This window comes from Salmo salar, chromosome 06, assembly GCF_965601325.2.
Source record: "Salmo salar chromosome 06, fSalSal1, whole genome shotgun sequence".
Classification (NCBI taxonomy): Eukaryota; Metazoa; Chordata; class Actinopteri; order Salmoniformes; family Salmonidae; genus Salmo; species Salmo salar.
In genome coordinates, this window is record NC_138296.1 from 33,394,248 (window position 1) to 33,415,419 (window position 21,172).

Consider the following 21,172-nt stretch of genomic DNA (forward strand, 5'->3'; position numbering starts at 1 on the left):
TTTGATGTGGACCTGAACAAATATTTTATTAATAATGATAAACGTATGAATTTCCATTCATGATAAATATGTACTTTTTTTCGTTGTAAAATATAATATAATACATTCATAGAATATTTTGTATATTTCCCTGTCCTCTGATGATTTGATTATGTGATGATTATTCAGTAGCAGACTGATAAAAGGTCACACAATTATTTAAAATAAATCCATTTAATTTATCATTAGATTACTTGACATGAATAAAGAACATCAAAATGTGTACTAGCAGGACCAAGATAAACGCATACAAATAAAACCACCCACACACAAACAAATAATACTTTTACATTATAGACTCAGATGGTACATACATACTTTTTCATGTATTTCACAGGTAAGAAAAGCAAACTTAATTTGAGTTGTCTTTAGAAATATCCCCGTTCAATAACTGGATTGGACATAGCAGTGTAATAATTCTACACATTTTACAAACGTCTTGAGATAAATGTTCATCGGGAAAGGAAAACGTCTACAAAATGTGCGTTTAGATACAATGATGTAAAAATACAGAATCCTCAAATAATGCGCTTTTAAAATTCTGTAGTACAGAAACGGTAGATAGGACATAAAATGTTTGACAATATAACTTTGGATCTCTAAGTGCTAAATGATGTAAACATGGATAGACCGATGAACAATCCATGTTGTGCGTTGTGTCTTGTTGTTCAGCTGCAGTTATCTTCCTTGACACTCTACGGAGAAAGAAACAGATATCAGAAATCAGATCCAGCATCATGACTATTAAGTCATAATGGTAAAGCTTGTGTTTCAAAAGTGATTACTGTCAGGCCACATAAAGAATCACCAACAGCTTTTCTAATACTGCCATGACATAGTATTTTTTCCGCTGTCACTCCTACATTTAGCAGACATGCAGAAAATATAAGAACATTACACCATTCATTGAACTTGTAGAAGATTATTCACAAGATGCAGCCATGCACAAAATGTTGGCTACATTACCAGGACAGTCTGTTCTATTATTCAGTCTAACAGAACTAAGGAGTATATGATGGATGAAAGAAGGATGAAAACCAACTAGTTGCCGCCAATATAAGGATGAAAACCATTAGTTGCCTCCAGTATAAGGATTAAAACCATTAATTGCCTCCAGTATAAGGATTAAAACCATTAATTGCCTCCAGTATAAGGATTAAAACCATTAGTTGGCTCCAATATAAGGATGAAAACCATTAGTTGCCTCCAGTATAAGGATTAAAACCATTAATTGCCTCCAGTATAAGGATTAAAACCATTAGTTGCCTCCAGTATAAGGATTAAAACCATTAGTTGCCTCCAGTATAAGGATTAAAACCATTAATTGCCTCCAGTATAAGGATTAAAACCATTAGTTGCCTCCAGTATAAGGATTAAAACCAACTAGTTGGCTCCAGTATTGAGAGGTCAAATCACATGTATGAGGGAGAATATCGGACAACCACACCCCTAAGAGACACTGTAAAGGCCCATGAAAGGGCAAAACAGATGTTTCAGATATTTAGTATATATGTGTATCCAAAGGAGATCTCTATAGGGTTATGCTGCACCACTGTACAATATGACTTCTAATAAGAGCCTCTTTCTTTCACTTATGTAAGAAATGGACAGAACGTCACAGGTTTTTCAAAATCTAAAGGACTAAGTGACATGCTACAGCAAACTGCACAGATGACAGTCAGAGGATTTAGATACACCCAATATTATTAAGATACATAACAGGTTATTCAAAAATTGTCTGTATTACGCAATGAATGACATCTATATGATACAGACTAGTGATGCTGCCAAAACCAGAGGTGGGTGGGGAAACATCCAGCGAGACTTGGCTGTCATGCAGGTTTTGGCCTAAGAGTGGCAGCACTCAACACCTTGTCGTTTTCACATCAGTGTTTCATCTCTGAATCCCTGAAGGCCGGGCCACCAGCATAATGTCATGTATACCATTATTATCTGTGTCCACTGCAGGTGAGAGCTCTCCTAGTGCTTTGTGGGCCAACCTCAGGTTCTCCCTGAGCTGTCCCAGGTCTCTCTCTGCCTTGGCCCTCATGATGCTTAGCTCTGTGTAGATGTCCTTGTACGTCTCTGTTGCATACCTCTTATCCTGGGGGGAACAGGGATTAGGCTATAAACAGGCACTATTACCAGGTTAAATAGAGTATGACCCATGCTAATATTTGTACAGTAATACATGATAATAGCAGGACAATAGTGTTGTCCATCTTATGTCTCCTAGTCATACATTTATACAGACAAAGGCTATTGTTATTCTGCCAGTGTGTGCTGTGATCTCACCCTGTGGGCTGTCTGGAGTTCATCCTTGAGCGAGGTGATCTTCTGCTTGAGGCACTGCACCTCTGACTCCTTCACACGCAGGGAGATCTAACAGTCAGACAGAATCACAGTTGATTCCTCAGACACAGGTACAACACCAGACACAGGTACAACACCAGACACAGGTACAACACCAGACACAGGTACAACACCAGACACAGGTACAACACCAGAGGACCAAGGTGCCATAGATCAGCACAGAATGTACAGCACATGAGTATGTCATATGTTTTAGAGGCTGTAAGTTGGTCATGTTGCTAAGGGTGACATCTAGTGGCGTTACCAGTCAAAGGCAGATACAGTTTACCTTTACATCAAACTTTACTTGACTGGGCTAGATAAAGATTATATCCAACAATTTTTTGTTATACTTAAGCAACATAGCTATTGTGCAGTGAAGTACTACTGAAGACTTACCTCCAGCTCATACACATCTCTCTCCTGACTAAGAGGGAAGGTGTTCTGCTTGGCCAGAGAGCAAAGTCTGGTGATCTCTGCAGCTAGATGGCCACTCAGCTCCTGGAAAGACAACCAGCTTCATCATTACTAACACCGCTACTTTGTATCTGATGACGAAGACAGAATTGGGAAATACTAAGGGAAATGTAAGGGACCCTCAAGGTTTTGTTGCAGAGTGTTGTAACAGTCTGATATGAAGTTTATAAAAGAATGCGTTATGCATTCTACTATGTGTGTTAAGACAGAGGACCCGGCAGCAGATTTAGATGGCTTGGAGCAGAAACACTTGTGATGGTACATGGTCATAATGTGACTGACCTGGTTGCAAGTTCTGAGGTCCTGGTTCTCCTGCTGACACTGACACAGAGCCTGTCTCTCTGCCTCCAGGGCCTGGCCCAGGTGGGAGCTCTCCAGACACTTTAGAGAGTACTGCTGGGACAACACCTCCAGCTCCCTGTGACAGGAGGCCAGCTCCTCACTACACACACACACACACACACACACACATGATCCTGAGAGCTGAAAACCACGGCCAAGACTAGACACAAGGTGCACTGTGTGTTATACAGACAGACAGATACAGAGCCAAGGACAGGGAGTATGCAGATTATCAGTCCAAAACTCAGTGTTTGTCAGCCAATCCAGTGTACTATCCGGTCATGTGCTTTCCTTGACGATTTACAACCACATAGATCAACAGGTAGTACATTTACCTGTGTTGCCTGCATATCTCTCCAAGGTTCATGTCTCCTGCATTGTTGTTTTCATGGCATGCCCTCTGTATCTCTCTCTTGAGTTCGGCACGGTGAGCGTTCTTCATTGCTTCAATTGCTAATGCCACAATAAAAGGGGATATGTTCACTCCATTAGAGTGGCATGGGAACGTGAGCTTATCAATATTCTGAGAAACTCTGCCTTCACACATACTGTAAATATCCTAAAAACGTTTAACCTTTAAACATACACACACACACACACACTGTCCCCCCTCACCTGTGATAGTAGCAGCCGTCTCCTCCTCCAGCAGTCTGTCTGTGTCTAACTGCAGGCGCTGCAGGTCCTGCTGGTGTCTGTGCTGCAGTTCCCCCACGATCCTCTGCTGGGACTCCTCCATGGTGACAAATCCATGCTCATATGTGGCCTGCAGGGGCAAACACAGACGCAGTGGACTGTTAGGTGATTCATCCACAGATCCATTGTTATAATGGTCACTACTCCCTGGGGTTGGTTCATTACATCTTAATTCTAGTGAATTCAGGAACTACCAAAAATCCCATTGATGATTATCGACAATTGTTATTATGGGAGTTGTCCTACCTTTAGCTTTTCTATGTCCTCCTTATGTTTCAGCTGGAGAGATGCCATTCTCCAATCATGCTCTGCTTTAATGTTGGCCATGACAGACAGCTGCTTCTCCAGATCCTTCACACGACCTCTCAGTGATGATAACACATTCTCCAGCTCCTCCGCCCCCAGAGTGTTTGCTTCTTCATGGGGTTCAGTAGTGCTCCTCTCCTCTACATCCTTTTCAGTATCAACTTCCTGGATTCCTTTCTCTACCTCATCTACCCTACTCTCTACCTCATCTACCCTAATCTCTACCTCATCTACCCTACTCTCTACCTCATCTACCCTACTCTCTACCTCATCTACCCTACTCTCTACCTTTATCATTGGACTCTCAATGCTGTTGGTCAGGAAGTCACGCTCCACCACTTCTGCACACCTAACCCTGCACACTTCCTCTACTGCAGTCACTCCCTGGTTTGGGCTTTCCACCTCCATTTTACCTGCAGCATTCATTGCAGGCGTCTCTGTCTTCTGCTCACTTGCAGTGTCTAGTAGCTGTGTGGCTGTTTGCTGTGAGTCTATGTGTTCTCCCTGCCTCAGGGGGGTCAACCCTAATCCCACTGAGGAACTCCCCTGTCTCTCCAGGTCTGACAGTCTGGCCCCAAGCTGCTGGTTTTCACTCAGCAGCCCAGCACATCTGTTGCACATCAAAGGAGAAGAAGCAATGAGCAGTCCCTGTTGAGTCTCTTGAAATTGGCTCTTGTGTAGAGTGTTAAGCCTACTGAGACGATAGGATGAGAAGGCTTCCATGGCGGTGCAGTGTATGGAAGCTAACCGGGGCTCATTTACATTGTGGAAATGACAAAGTCTTTGTGCCAGGGACTGGAGCTCGTCATTGGCCGAGGCTCCGACTGAGGAGGCGATTTGGTTGAGCAGGAAAATTCTCTCCTGTGTGATCTCTGTGAAATGTCGGCTTATGAAGTCATCGGTGTCATTATGCTGGTTGTACACATTCCATATCCTCTCATCATCATCTTCCTCTTTCATTTCTGAACCTGTTTCACCTGCTGTGTTTCCAATGATGTCCAGGTCTCTCAAAGACCTGCATCCATTCATCCTGTCCAGGCCTCCAGTGTTTATGTTTAAATCTTTCTTATTATGAGAAAAAAGACTATGAGCTAGGAGGAGCGTCTGCTTTTCCACTACCATGTGTTCTAAAATCTGACTTAGAATCACATCTGTGAGTTTATCCTCATTGGACTGGGATGGGTTGACCTTCAAACTGTTCAACAGCCTTCCCCAAAACTCCTCCTCTAACTGAAGCTGCCTGACCACTGTCTGGTTCACCTCCACACACTTTCTATCTAATGGCATCTTTACCACACCCATATCTGACCTGTCAATCACCTGCACTACTCTCCCTAAGGTTCTGGACATCAACCTTATCCCTTCCACCACTTGCTGAACCCTTTCTTCACCTGAATCCAATATTACCTCCTGCCATTTTCCTTCACTGCTACACCTCAATCCACTTTCTTTCTCCACCGTCCTTTCCTTCTCTACTTCCTCATTAATCCTTACGATGTCAGCCTCTGCCTCCATGGCTCTCTGGCTGTACAACCTCTCAGCCTCTCTGAGTTGTGTGTTGTGGGCCTGCAGCTCCCTGCAGGTCTGTTCTGTGTGCTGGAGCTGTCTCTCTAGTTCTAATTGCTTGGCCTCCATGGCCTGCAGACACTGTTGAAGGTGTTCCCGCTCCTTCTCTCCAAGGTGGTGTGTGTTGATATTCTCTTCCTCAGCTTCCTCCTCTTCATCATCATCATCATCCTCTTCTGCTGGGAAGCCCAGGTCTTTGAAAGTGTCCTCCCTGAGCTGCAGCTGTACCTCTGTCTCCTTCAGACGCTGGTCCATTGAGGATAGTAGGGACTGGGCCTCCTGGAGCTGCTCATCTCTCCTTCGCAGCTCCTTCTCCAGGCCTTCCACTTTGGTCTGGCTGTGTTGCTCTGCCTCAGGGAGGAACTGAGGCCCACTGTACTGAGTGATAAGCTCTGCTTTCAGTCTCTCTATCTCTCTGTCTGCCTCTGTCAGCTGGTTGAGCATCTCCTGGTTGTGCTGGTTGAGGGCCTTGTTCTGGCTGCTGAGCAGCTCTACCTCCTGGGATAGTCTCCTCATCACGATGGCCTGGTCTGGGTCTACGTACTCCTCCGTGGGCCTGGGTGTCTCACAGCATAGTAGGTTGTCTATTCTCACGCTGTTGGCTCTTTCCTGAGTTTCCTCCATGCTCAGTGAATCTGGGCTCCATGCACAACTTTTTGTGTGTGATTCTGGAATCGATGTCTGTTGATGGCTTCCATTTTCAAACTGTGTCGGAGAGCTAGTTTCACTGCCCAAGTTAGGCCCTCTGTTCTCACTTCCATTCTGAGGCACAGAGTCAGATGAGAGTTCTGTGTCTGAGGTTGGTGACATGACAGGTGTGTTTACTGATATAGGGCAGTCAGGGAACAGATCCTCCAGCTCCTGGAGCTTTCCCTCGGTGTCATGCAGCCAGATGCTGGGTGGTGGTGATGGGTGAGTTCCAGGGGAGCGGTGTTTCTCCAGAGGGGCTGATGACAGGGACAGGCCAAGCTGCTCCTGGAGCTGCTCCTGTATGTTCTGTCTCTTCAGCTCCTGTTGCTGGAGGAGCTCTCTGGTCTCCCTGTACATGTCAGTCAGGCTTTTCAAAGAGGGAAGATCATCTTCTGGGCACATTGGGGCCTCAAGCTTACAGGAGGAGGCAAGACAATTGTCTATAATTAGGTAGTTATCATTGCTGCAAAGTGGAAGTATTATAGATGGAAATACAGAGCATATCCATACTATGTATAGGCTAAGATATATTTTGCCTTACCGGCAGGGAGGCATGATGCTGGCATCCTAATGCAGTGCTCAACTGAGCCTTCAGCTCAAGCCTGCGATGGTCTGACTTTGCCAACTGGCCCTTCAAATCCTCTACCTTTAATCCCACGACACAGAGATACAGTAAGTCCACCGTTAAGCCAACCAGCAGCAGAGAAAGCACCTCATAACGTTAACATTGTTCCTGTTAGGAATCATTTTGAGACACACAGACTCACCCTCCTGTGGTAGGTCTCCAGTAGAATCCCCATATCCTCTTTATCCTTGCCCTGGGACTCAGTGTACAATGGAACAGTCTTCTCCTGTCTAAAGGCAGTCCTTTCCACCTGCTGCCAGCATTGTTCAATCTCCCTCTGCACCTTCTGGTGAGTCCTGGGTGACCTGGGACTGATACCTCCTCTGTCACAGTCCATCTCCCAGCCCACAAGGAAGCCTAGCATGCTGTCATACCTCCTCCTCCTCTCCTCTCGCCTCCTCTTCCTCTCCAGATCCCCTACCTCCATCCGAAGAGGCTCCTTTGTTTCCTGCTGCACCTCCTGCTCAGAGGCTAGCAGGGCCATAGGGCTGAACTCAGTCCAGTCAAAGGTCTTGGAGCGCCCTTCGCGTCTCCTCTCATGGATGCGGCTCTGTTTGGGCCCCTGGACTCTCTCTGTAGGGACCTCAGAGGAGGGGGAGGAGTCCTGGGTCACGTCTGGCTTAGGGAGGGGCAGGGACTCTGTTGGGCTGCAAGGGATGCGATGGACTGGCAAGCTGCTTTACAATCACAACAGAATAACACAAATACTTACTGACTGAGGAAACGAGGCATTCTGCCTAAACAAAGGCAGAGACCTTCCCATCACTACTATAGAATGGTGGTAGTCTACGTACATGTAGTAGTGAGGCTGGTATTACAGACGCCATTTACCTGGCTACATCAGGAGCGTTAGATGGATGGACATTCTTCATGAGGGCCTGGATCCAGTTTCTCCGTATCCCTGCAGTCATGGCTGACAGAGTAAAGACACACTTCTGGGTCTGAGGGAAGACATTAGGAATATTATTTTGATTGAGTATAGGAGACTTACTGTATGTATAGAATGGATCAACATTCATCTGTTGATTTACATTTTTGTAGGTATAGATTTAGTCTTACATGGATCTGAAAGCCGTAGTTCCTCTGGACCTGGTACTCTGAGACATTATGACACTTGGTCAAGTCAATCTCCCCCTCCAGATCTGAGTTCTAACAAGAGAAGATGACAAACATCAATTCAAGACTTGGGGTGAAAAATAACAAAAACATGTTTCCCTGTCCTCACAAAATCACATATCTGTGTGTACAGCATTCAGTGAAAATGAAAATGCACATGAACTTGCCTCCTCTGCGAAGGAATCCTTGTAGTACCTCAGACTGTCAGCTGACAGCACAAACCAGTATTTCCTCCACTAGAGGGGAGCAGACAGACATTATGATGGATAGTAGATACAGAAACCTACATAATACATTTGAACTGTCAGGCTTCACCTTCATAGCAAGGACCCACAGCACCTTAAACATCACTAAATGTACATGCACACATTCAGGATCCATGCGCCTTTGGGGTAGAAATGTGGGAAGGTGTTCAGTGACGAAAGTAAAAGACATTCTTGATCTGTCCATTCCTATACCTGATCCTCCTTATCCAGTTTCATCATCCACCCTTTCTTGAAGTTCAGCAAATCAGGCTGTAAGGAAGATAAGACAGTAAGTTAGTCAGGAGGTCAAAGAGGCACGGTCATACAGTTGTTTTCAGACACTTCAACATAAAAGTAAACTGCCAGCAATCCACCTGGGGCTTTCATTTATACTTGTTTAAATTATGAGAGCATCCTTGTTTGAACTGTGACAGTTTTCTGACATGTTTTACAACTTGACCCCATGCTTTCAGTGCACAGAAATTCCAAAAGTAACAAGCACTCACAGTCATGACAGAGTCCGAGGTCCTGCGGTCCAGTGACTTAGCTCTTCTCTGAGGAGGAGGGACGGTGAGTTGACCTGGGCTTAGATCTCCACACGACTGCAGTTTCTGGGTGTAACAACAGGACACTATCAGTTACTGAAGTAACAATGTAGAAGGTGTAAGATGGATTAGCAAATGTGATCATGTCCTGTATTACTGTAAGCTTGTTGCAAATAAAAAACAAGATTATGTCGTTTATCATGACTGAGACAGCTTGGACGTGTGCATTGTATCAAGCAGAGAATCCACAAGTCATGGCAGGTCTCTGGCAGGTCTCTGGCAGGCAGTGTTGCGAGATGTAAGGCTTATTTTGGGACACAGCAGGAGAGAGGAAGTGCTCTCTATACAGGGGCTATTAAACCTTACTCACATTAAGAATGAGTTCCACTCTGGTGACTGGGCTTGGCTGGGGAGTGTATGAAAAGACTTTGGAGGCTGTATTATCCCTGATGGCCCCTGGCATCCAGTCTCACAAGCCCAGGGATGTTAAAAGTCCCAAATCTCTGTCTTGACAAGATTCCCACATCCCTGACTGTTACCTACCAAAGCTACCTTATATTGGGTTTCATCCTGGCTAACTAAATAGCTCTAAAAAACACATCAGTGAGTCCCTTTAAATCTAGATTAGCCACCGCTAAATGAAACTAGAGACAGCGGCACCATATGAAACAAGATTATTTTCTCATTTACTTGAGCCTTCAAAAGCCTCATTCTTTTAACTCTTACGTAATAAAAAAAAAAAGGAAAAAAGACCACTTCAGTAAATCCAGAACATTCTTCGTCTGTGCCCAGCTATTTGCATAGAAAACTATCCAAGGACACATAACATGAGGGAGAGAACACTCTGCTCCCGCCAGCAGTGTGAACTAGCCTCCTGTCTTCTCCAACAAACACTGACCATTCTGGACAGTTGCTGTCTTCCAATGAAGTCCCTTTTCCCTAGGATAGGATGGGAAAGGGGAAGTGGGACTATCTGGGGAATCTGAGACTGGAGGACAGAGTGAACTGTGAACAGTTCCCCCCCCCCCCCCCCCCACAACAACAAAAAAAGTACTGGAGGAACATAAATGATCACATGGGATACTCATAAATGATCACATGGGATACTACGTTCCGTTGGGCAGGAATTTAAGAGAAAAATCCTACAGAGGGATTTAATCAGAGATTAACATTAAACCTTTGACCCCATGGGATGGCCATACTGTGTATGATGTGTCTAACTAAATCATATTACTGGGTTCAACAGTTCATACAGTATCTCATAATATAAACAGAAAGATATACAGTACACCAGCCGAAGTCTGTGAAAAATCAAATACAAGCAGCCAGTTGTACCTTAATTGAGGAGGACGGGCTCATAGTAATGGCTGGAACGGAATAAATGGAATGGTATCGAACACATCGAACACATGGGAACCATGTGTTCGATACCATTCCATTCACTCCATTCTAGACATTATTATGAGACGTCCTCCCCTCAGCAGCTTCCTGTGACATCAGCAGTATGTTTTCTACATATAGTACAGCGTGCATACTGTGTACCAGTATGGACTGTACATGTGTTCTATACTGTAGTGTTAATCCTAAATGCTGGTCATGTATTTGTTGTTGTCAGGAGTAGACAGACTGATACTTTAGTCACTACCTTAATCACAGAAGCCAGTCTGAGAACATGGTGACTGTCATTTCACAAACAGATGTGCACTTGACTCAGGAGATACTGTACAGTGATAGTGCCTCCCAGCCTCAAACACATGACCAACAGCAGCTCCCTACAGATACAACAGCTCCCTACAGATACTACAGGTCCCTACAGATACTACAGCTCCCTACAGATACAACAGCTCCCTACAGATACAACAGCTCCCTACAGATACAACAGCTCCCTACAGATACTACAGCTCCCTACAGATACTACAGCTCCCTACAGATACTACAGCTCCCTACAGATACTACAGCTCCCTACAGATACAACAGCTCCCTACAGATACAACAGCTCCCTACAGATACTACAGCTCCCTACAGATACAACAGCTCTCTACAGATACAACAGCTCCCTACAGATACAACAGCTCCCTACAGATACAACAGCTCCCTACAGATACAACGGCTCCCTACAGATACTACAGCTCCCTACAGATACAACAGCTCCCTACAGATACTACGGCTCCCTACAGATACAACGGCTCCCTACAGATACTACAGCTCCCTACAGATACTACAGCTCCCTACAGATACTACAGCTCCCTACAGATACAACAGCTCCCTACAGATACTACAGCTCCCTACAGATACAACAGCTCCCTACAGATACAACAGCTCCCTACAGATACAACAGCTCCCTACAGACACAACAGCTCCCTACAGATACAACAGCTCCCTACAGATACAACAGCTCCCTACAGATACAACAGCTCCCTACAGATACAACAGCTCCCTACAGATACAACAGCTCCCTACAGATACTACAGCTCCCTACAGATACAACAGCTCCCTACAGATACAACAGCTCCCTACAGATACTACGGCTCCCTACAGATACAACGGCTCCCTACAGATACTACGGCTCCCTACAGATACTACAGCTCCCTACAGATACTACAGCTCCCTACAGATACAACAGCTCCCTACAGATACTACAGCTCCCTACAGATACAACAGCTCCCTACAGATACAACAGCTCCCTACAGATACAACAGCTCCCTACAGACACAACAGCTCCCTACAGATACAACAGCTCCCTACAGATACAACAGCTCCCTACAGATACAACAGCTCCCTACAGATACAACAGCTCCCTACAGATACTACAGCTCCCTACAGATACTACAGCTCCCTACAGATACAACAGCTCCCTACAGATACTACAGCTCCCTACAGATACAACAGCTCCCTACAGATACAACAGCTCCCTACAGATACAACAGCTCCCTACAGACACAACAGCTCCCTACAGATACAACAGCTCCCTACAGATACAACAGCTCCCTACAGATACAACAGCTCCCTACAGATACAACAGCTCCCTACAGATACAACAGCTCCCTACAGATACAACAGCTCCCTACAGATACAACAGATCCCTACAGACACAACAGCTCCCTACAGATACAACAGCTCCCTACAGACACAACAGCTCCCTACAGATACAACAGCTCCCTACAGATACAACAGCTCCCTACAGATACAACAGCTCCCTACAGACACAACAGCTCCCTACAGATACAACAGCTCCCTACAGATACTACAGCTCCCTACAGATACTACAGCTCCCTACAGATACAACAGCTCCCTACAGATACAACAGCTCCCTACAGATACAACAGCTGGGTCATTGTACTGTAAGATACCATCACTGTTATGAGTTAGCAGAGGTTTGTCTGGGTCTTACAGGCAGATCCCTAATTACATAGTATCCATGTTTAGGTAAATGGAAAATGTGTCTAAGAGGAATTCCATTCTGAGATTACAACACACAACATGAAGTGCAGACGGAGCCCTGTCAGAGCATTAAAACCAGCTAAGTTAGAGAACACAACATAGTCCTGAATTATTCACCTTCTTCTCCCTGTCTTACTCACACACTAACACATGCCTCAACACGGCCGATGGGAGGCTGACTTAGTCATGCCAAACTCCTGCATTTCGGTATGGAACTAAACACACATATATTGATACACATGGCACACACACACACCTGACAGTGTGGAATGTAAGAGTAGCGCTTCATCCCTGTCCATGAGCCTTACACACCATGCAATCAGGCCAGAGCCGAACCGTTTGAGGTGACGTCTTTGCCTCTCCAACACCTGGTTTTATGAGTCATGTCCAAACAAGTCCAATGGAGAACCAGCGGGAACAGCTGTGCGGTGTACACGTGTACGTTACCTTAACAATGACAGACTCCATCAATGGTGTGTAAAATACCAATCTATATGTGTAGATGTGGAAACACTATTCACTGGACACTGTCCTAAAGAGGTCTGCCGAAAGGGCAATGCTTGTCTTGGGCCGTCCTGGTGGGTAACAGGTGTTGCTATTCTTAAAAGCTATGGCTACTCTTTGGATTATGAGGTGTGGTTCAAGTGATGGTGTTATAGTGGAGGAATGTGACAAGCCTTACCGAGAGTGGGAGGACTGACTGCAATGTAAAAATACTGGGACGGTGTGACTAATACCTCTCTCTGGTTGCTGCGAGCTTCACTCCTGCCCTTCCTGGATCCAGCCTGACCCAGGTCCTCTCCCACAGCACTCCTCGCAGCCTTCCCTGGCTCATTGTAGCAGCTGAAAAGCAGGAAAATCAAGTCTGTCATTCAACAAACAGCCATGGTGTCCTCCATGGCCCCTCACAGGTGGGCTGTGACATCACTTCCTGCAGGAACAACTTCAGGATGACAGCTGAATAATGTCACCACCACTTATTCTGTACCCCCAAGCCGGGCCTAGACTGAGGACATCCATGTCACCTACATCCATCTAGTGCTACTGTTGAATTGGAATTTCAAGTGACATCCTCACCTCCAGTGTCATGTTTTGTTTAGAAAGAGAGCAGATATTACATAGATGGAATTCCCTAGAAGAATCCGATAGAGAGTTTGTATATACAGTTGAAGTTGTACGTTTACATACACTTAGGTTGGAGTCATTAAAACTCGTTTTTCAAACACTCCACATATTTCTTGTTATCAAACTATAGTTTTGTCAAGTCGGTTTGGACATCTACTTTCAGCATGACACAAGTAATTTTTCCAACAATTGTTTACAGACAGATTATTTCACTGTATCACAATTCCAGTGGGTCAGAAGTTGACTGTGTCTTTAAACAGCTTGGAAAATTCCCCCAAATTATGTCATGGCTTTAGAAGCTTCTGATAGGCTAATTGACATAATTTGAGTCAATTGGAGGTGTATTTGTGGATGTATTTCAAGGCCTACCTTCAAACTCAGTTCCGCTTTGCTTGACATCATGAGAAAATCAAAAGAAATCAGCCAAGACCTCAGAAAATAAATTGTAGACCTCCACAAGTCTGGTTCATCCTTGGGAGCAATTTCCAAACACCTGAAGGTACCACGTTCATCAGTACAAACAATAGTACGCAAGTATAAACATCATGGGACCATGCAGCTGTCATACCGCTCAGGAAGGAGATGCGTTTTGTCTCCTAGAGATGAACGTACTTTGGTGCGAAAAGTGTAAATCAATCCCAGAACAACAGCAAAGGACTTTGTGAAGATGCTGGAGGAAACAGGTACAAAAGTATCTATATCCACAGTAAAACGAGTCCTATATCGACGTAACCTGAAAGGCCGCTCAGCAAGGAAGAAGCCACTTCTCCAAAACCGCCATAAAAAAGCCAGATTACGGTTTGCAACTGCACATGGGGACAAAGATAGTACTTTTTGGAGAAATGTCCTCTGGTCTGATGAAACAAAAATAGAACTGTTTGGCCATAATGACCATCGTTATGTTTGGAGGAAAAAGGGGGAGGCTTGCAAGAACACCTTCCCAACCGTGAAGCACGGGGGTGGCAGCATCATGTTGTGGGGGTGCTTTGCTGCATTAGGGACTGGTGCACTTCACAAAATCATGAGGAAAGAAAATGATGTGGATATATTGAAGCAACATCTCAAGACATCAGTCAGGAAGTTAAAGCTTGGTTGCAAATGGGTCTTCCAAATGGTCAATGACCCCAAGCATACTTCCAAAAATGTGGCAAAATGGCTTAAGGACAACAAAGTCAAGGTATTGGAGTGGCCATCACAAAGCCCTGACCTCAATCCTATAGACAATTTGTGGGCAGAACTTAAAAAGCATGTGTGAGCAAGGAGGCCTACAAACCTGACTCAGTTACACCAGCTCTGTCAGGAGGAATGGGTCAAAATTCACCCAACTTATTGTGGAAAGCTTGTGGAAGGCTACCCAAAACGTTTGACCCCTGTTAAACAATTTAAAGACAATTCTACCAAATACTAATTGAGTGAATGTAAACCTCTGACTGGCTGGGAATGTGATGAAATGAATAAAAGCTGAAAGAAATTATTCTCTCTACTAATATTCTGACATTTCACATTCTTAAAATAAAGTGGTGATCCTAACTGACCTAAGACATGGAATTTTTACTCTGTTTAAATGTCAGGAATTGTAAAAAACTGAGTTGAAATGTATTTGGCTAAGGTGTATGTAAACTTCTGTCTTCAACTGTATAACCACAAAAGCGAATACTATCTTTAATAAACTGTGGGTGTAGCATCTGTCCTGTTATAAAAGGGATGGTACATTCTTGTTGAGGCATGTATGTATCTGTATGAGTTGGCACAAACATAATACTGTGCCTTCAGTCAGTGTAATGTCTTGCCTTGACATTTCTCCTACTTTCTGATGACTGGCAGTTTGTGAGAAACTCAGAAATAGAATTCCTTCAAAATATCTAATTACACAATCCTTTAGGAATTTCGAGGCCTTATTCAGGGCAAGGATTTTGTCTGTCCTTAGAAGGCAATGAATGAAAAATACAGACCAAGAAGGTATTCCCGTCACGTAGCCCAAATAGTGTATGTGTTGTTAGTTAAGGAACAAACTGGGAGTGCTTCTATAAGCTAAATTTAAAAACCGTTACCTCCCTAATGGAAGAATATGGATCTTTGATGTGCTGTTGGGCTGTGTGTAATGTGTGTACCATTTTATACAGAGAGAAACAGGGAGGCATCTGCTGTCCTTTAGTGCTAATTGCTAGCACATTTGGTCCTAGCCCATGCCAAACCCGTTATATGCCTGTTAGCAATTTCATGACAACACACAACAAATACAAAACCAAATAAATAAAATTGTAACTAATGTCCAAGAACATTGCATTCATTATAGATCTCCCAATATCAGACACAACTGATAACATGTATTCTCCATGATTCTCACCTTCTCTCTGCCCTGTTGTTCTTGTTGGCAGGTGGGTGGTCTCTGTATGGCATAGGCTCTGTGGGCTGGCTGTTGCTGCTGGTGTCAGTCCCCTCGCTAGCCACAGAGTCCAGGGAACTCACAGAGCTACTGATACAGGAGCCGTTGGAGAGCCGCAGACTACTGTCAAAGGTCAGGGAGTCACTGGATGCTGAAGGGAGGTAGTGGGGATCATGACCTGAGGAGAGTTGTTAAATTAAGAGGGTTGTTTTCAGACTGTGACTGCACAGGTTAGGTCTATGTTTTGCATGATACTTTAGGTCATTGCTTTTGGACCGAAACACAAATAGCAGGACAGTGGCAAGATTTTTATGAGAATCCTCTTCTGAAAAATAAAACTTCTAAGACTGTCTCCCATCTAAGGAAGTGTCACGTTTGACCATAGTAGACATTTGAGGGACACCCCTACATAGTGTCACTATAAAGTTGCACCTAACAGACCACAGCTCATTAAAGAGATGCCTCCAGTTTGTTTTCCGTTTCATCTGCTCCCAGGCCATGGAAAAGCAGCTGTAAAATCTGTAATATACATCAGCCTAATGAAGTCCCCTACAGGCACAGTCTGCACTACAGGAGTTGATCCTGCTCTCCGTTATACCCTAGGCCCAGACACACCAATAAGTCTGCCTCCACATAGTTAGTGTGCACTTACCGTTCATCACATGACCGCTTTTAAGAGAAATGTCTGCTCTGCTCGCATAATTAATCTTAGTTGTGTCTGTGAAATATATTAGAGATTATTGTTTACCATGAGCCCTGCATCCTTTTCTACAGTCTTTCAATAACACTACTACACTGGTAATGAATCTGTCCACTAATAAAGGCCAACTTTCTCATCCTGTATGCATGACCACCTGCAGGAAGTTAGGACACTGTTAGAGGGCAGGAAATGTCTGTGAATGTCTGACAGACTTCAAAGCCTGTCTGAGTGTGTGTGTATGTGTGTTGGCTGGTTTCTTTCCTCCACACCTGCAGAGGTCTCGTCCAGGCCCAGGGGATCAGTATCTGTCACTGTCCAGACAGGAGCCACATCCGGACCCCCACTGGGCCGCTCTCCCTGCCACAGGCTGGAGTGAGGGTCACCACTTTTCATGACTGAGAAACTGGGCTCAGTGGCAGCCATCTTTGCTGGGCTGGGCTCCTGATGAACACAATGTTTTCATTATCATAATGTGTAAAGGCATAACACATCATTGACATATACAGCAGTTGACATATATTTCTGCAATATTTTCAAACATGTATTTAGGCCACCGGTGACCAGGCATCTTGGTTACAATGTTATGAGAAGAAGAAGTTGTCACCTGGGAAGTAGTGGGTTCTACTTTACGTTTCTTCTTCTGATTCTGCTTATAAGTCCGTGGGTAAACGGCTAGTTGTTCACTCCAGCTGGTAAAAAGAAAACAACACGGACATGACAGGGATTCAAAATATTGTCCATTAAAGACAAGAATTTACAGAAAAGATAAATCAGGAGTGATATCATATCATACTGTAATATCAGAGAAGTTAAGTCAGGAGTGATATCATATCATACTGTAATATCAGAGAAGTTAAGTTAGGAGTGATATCATATCATACTGTAATATCAGAGAAGTTAAGTCGGGAGTGATATCATATCATACTGTAATATCAGAGAAGTTAAGTCAGGAGTGATATCATATCATACTGTAATATCAGAGAAGTTAAGTCAGGAGTGATATCATATCATACTGTAATATCAGAGACGTTAAGTCAGGAGTGATATCATATCATACTGTAATATCAGAGAAGTTAAGTCAGGAGGGATATCATATCATACTGTAATATCAGAGAAGTTAAGTCAGGAGTGATATCATATCATACTGTAATATCAGAGAAGTTAAGTCAGGAGTGATATCATATCATACTGTAATATCAGAGAAGTTAAGTCAGGAGTGATATCATATCATACGGTAATATCAGAGAAGTTAAGTCAGGAGTGATATCATATCATACTGTAATATCAGAGAAGTTAAATCAGGAGTGATATCATATCATACTGTAATATCAGAGAAGTTAAGTCAGGAGTGATATCATATCATACTGTAATATCAGAGAAGTTAAATCAGGAGTGATATCATATCATACTGTAATATCAGAGAAGTTAAGTCAGGAGTGATATCATATCATACTGTAATATCAGAGAAGTTAAGTCAGGAGTGATATCATATCATACTGTAATATCAGAGAAGTTAAATCAGGAGTGATATCATATCATACTGTAATATCAGAGAAGCATCACTGACCCATTGATGATCTCCTTGTTCTCCCCCCGGATAAAGAACTCCTGTTCAGGTGTGATGATGCACAAAGCGTTCCTCTGGCCTGTCTTAGGCTCTGCATCAATCACCGCTGTACACAGATTCATGTTCACTGTTCCTTGTGGCAGAGTGCTTGTCTAAAGGAATGATACACAATGTCAATCATTTTGTATGACTGGAAATTCTGGCAGAGATTATGATGCTAATCATGGTATATTTTTTACACCATCTAGAAATATCAAAAAAAATATATAAGGATATTTTGGAGGGTTAAAGGCCATCATGAACAAGACATTACCCATTGCAACTGAGTTTTTATACAGGCTATATAGAGTGACATGAAAGAGAGCAGAGCAGGAGATTTCAGAAGATCAGTGGGAGAGGGGGATGTGGCATTAGAGGACAGATTAATCCCAAATCATCTGCTCTGGTACCACACACAACATCTGGCAAAAAGATGCATAGTGAATCCTCTCATAAAACATTAAAACATACATCAGGACAATATACTGTAGTTAACCTCTATTAATGTTGGATGATCTGGTTTGCTTAGCTTTTTGGTGTGTGTGTGTGTGTGTGTGTGTGTGTGTGTGTGTGTGTGTGTGTGTGTGTGTGTGTGTGTGTGTGTGTGTATGTGTGTGTGTGTGTGTGTGTGTGTGTATGTGTATGTGTGTGTGTGTGTGTGTGTGTGTGTGTGTGTGTGTATGTGTGTGTGTGTGTGTGTGTGTGTGTGTGTGTGTTCAAATACAGAATTTCTTACCAACTCATCCAGTGCAAAGCTCATGCTGCCATGTTCATACAGGATGAAGAATCGTCGCTGCCATTTCTGCCATTTAGAGATAGAGTTGTTATGGATAATGATGCAATAATGCCTACAAATATTGAATAACTTGCAGGTCTATCAGAATATAAGCTAGTACTACTGATACATTTCTGTACAACCATAGTCCAAGACTAGATAGTTATTTGTCATTCTCTTACCCTTGACCTCTGAATTGGATTGTCAAAGTCTGTCCCCTCAGCAGCCAAGCAGAGCCAGCCTCCATAGATGGGTTTGGCCTGTCAAGCATGGGAACGCAAGGAGAAATGAGTTGGGTCTTGACCTGTGAAGGTTCTATCTGATGAAATCGTTTTTCTATGCCATCCTATGGGTCTTGGCTTTTTCTGGCAGGGAGCATCAATACTCTTTGATTCATGTTTTGAATGACAAAGGAATAACAATCCTATCTTTTTAGGGAATGTCCTTTGTAGGATTAGCCAGTGACCGTTCGTGATTCAGTGTTTTTATTGCATGGAAATACTTAATCTAATCATACTTAATATGCTGCATTTACAAAGTGTGTGAACAAATTAAGTATGACCATGCAATAGGCCATAAATAAGAGGCAGGGATAGTCTTGTTGACATGGAAAAGAGAAGATAAACTGCTCTTTGTGCTCTTTTTGAGATGTCCCCAAAGACTGGAATGTTCTGACTCTCTGCCAGTTACTCAACTTGCGCAACTCTTTGTCAGAGAGTTTTGTTTCTTGTTTTATGAGTGCCTCTCAACATGAGATAATTCTTTCCTCAAAACTTCCAACAGACGTGGATACTTTATACTTAACCTTCACACCTGAGTCAGATGCTTTAAAACAGGAGCTTAGCTGAGTTTCATTGACCAATGGCTCTAAATTTACAAGGCACACAGAGATGAGCACAAAATAATCAGATAGCAATGGTGTATATGTTTTCTAAAAGAATAATAACCTGTTGTGACCTATGGCATGCTGAGTACTGACAGTTGGACTGTCAACGGTCTCTTTACAACAGTGTGGGAGGTGTGTGGTGACAAATATTTGACTCATGCATGTTCTACAACAGGTAAATTAGGCTATTGCGTTATGTTCATTCAATTTCATAAATTAACGTGATAGCTGACACAATATGAAGGAATGTCTCTGTCTGATATAACATTGAGTGCATGCCCATCTGTCATCCCTGTCATCAACATTCAGAAGAGTAATAGCCAAAGTATTAAAACTAATAAAACATAAATATGTTTGTTCACTTACCTGGTCCTTACCATGATCAGTTGGAAGATGCAGCTCCCGAGACTTGAAGCAGTTCTGACATTTACTTTTATAAAAAATGTTCGCTTGGAATTTATTACACGGATTCGCACTCTTTTGTCCAGACATTTTGTCGCATATAGGCTACCACTATGTAAATCCGAAATGCTGCACAATTCTCTCTTTGCGGTGCAGTTTATCCGATTCGAACATCTGTCAAATCCTGTGCGCTTTGAGCTCTCCCCGACCGGTCGAAATCTGGGATGTCCTAGGCAGCTGAGAAGTTGGCTATATAAATCCAACCTGGACTCATGGGTTGACGTAATATATCAAACGAAAATCCGTGAAGCTGAAACCAGTATGATACGTCACATTTGGTATGTATTCATTTGTGGATGTCCATCATCCATTTCGTATTATATGTTATGAATTACAATTCGTATGATCTGTTACAATTTGTATGTTATCTTACGAATTCTAATCCGTACTATATGTTACGAATTCCAATTTGTTGTGGCTAACGTTAGCTAAGTGGCTAATGTTAGCGAGGCTAGGGGTTAGGGTTAGAGGTTATGGTTAAGGTTAGGGTTAAGGTCACAGATGGGCAGTAGCTCTGTTACAAGTATTTGAAATATGTACTTTAATTACTTCTGAGTATTTTGTCATTTGTATTACACTGGGTTGAACTACACTCCAATGTATTTTGTAATAAGATACTTTCGAGAGCTATAAATTGTATTTACAAAATACTTTTCAATATATTTTTTTGTAGCGGTTCACAATTTTGTTGCCCCCTTTCACCCTGCATTGGTATCATACGTCTCATGGCACTATGGTGTGATAAGAGCGTCTGCTAAATGAGCTAAATATAAATGTATATGTAAAAATGGACAA

General features: G+C 43.2%; 1 protein-coding gene across 2 annotated transcripts; it reads right to left on the bottom strand.

The window, feature by feature from the left end:
• Positions 1-200: 200 nt before the first annotated feature.
• LOC106601458 (uncharacterized) lies at positions 201-20,526 on the bottom strand. 2 transcript variants are annotated; one of them, XM_082976492.1, is made up of 23 exons: positions 20,282-20,526; positions 19,212-19,289; positions 18,991-19,056; positions 18,216-18,367; positions 17,253-17,337; positions 16,918-17,089; positions 15,910-16,126; positions 13,175-13,280; positions 8,958-9,062; positions 8,665-8,721; positions 8,374-8,442; positions 8,150-8,239; positions 7,922-8,031; positions 7,233-7,764; positions 7,007-7,111; positions 4,150-6,879; positions 3,826-3,973; positions 3,546-3,663; positions 3,151-3,310; positions 2,791-2,892; positions 2,335-2,421; positions 1,984-2,143; positions 201-734 (listed from the first exon to the last, which is right to left on the bottom strand). In XM_082976492.1, exons 1-23 carry the CDS (start codon positions 20,405-20,407, stop codon positions 718-720), a joined length of 5,592 nt encoding a protein of 1,863 aa, XP_082832618.1. In that variant the 5' UTR covers positions 20,408-20,526; the 3' UTR covers positions 201-717. The 2 variants fall into 2 exon arrangements, with proteins under 2 accessions (XP_082832618.1, XP_045576206.2); XM_045720250.2 differs by having other exon boundaries at positions 7,233-7,767.
• Positions 20,527-21,172: the final 646 nt, after the last annotated feature.

What these genes read in the sequence shown, in the direction of transcription:
- LOC106601458 (XM_045720250.2), bottom strand. Translation starts at nt 20,407, where the DNA reads ATGTCTGGACAAAAGAGTGCGAATCCGTGTAATAAATTCCAAGCGAAC. An exon ending in CTCGCAGCAACCAGAGAGAG is followed by an intron (nt 9,063 to 13,174) that starts GTATTAGTCACA and finishes TGTTACACCCAG; the next exon opens with AAACTGCAGTCGTGTGGAGA. An exon ending in GACGGCTGCTACTATCACAG is followed by an intron (nt 3,664 to 3,825) that starts GTGAGGGGGGAC and finishes TTGTGGCATTAG; the next exon opens with CAATTGAAGCAATGAAGAAC.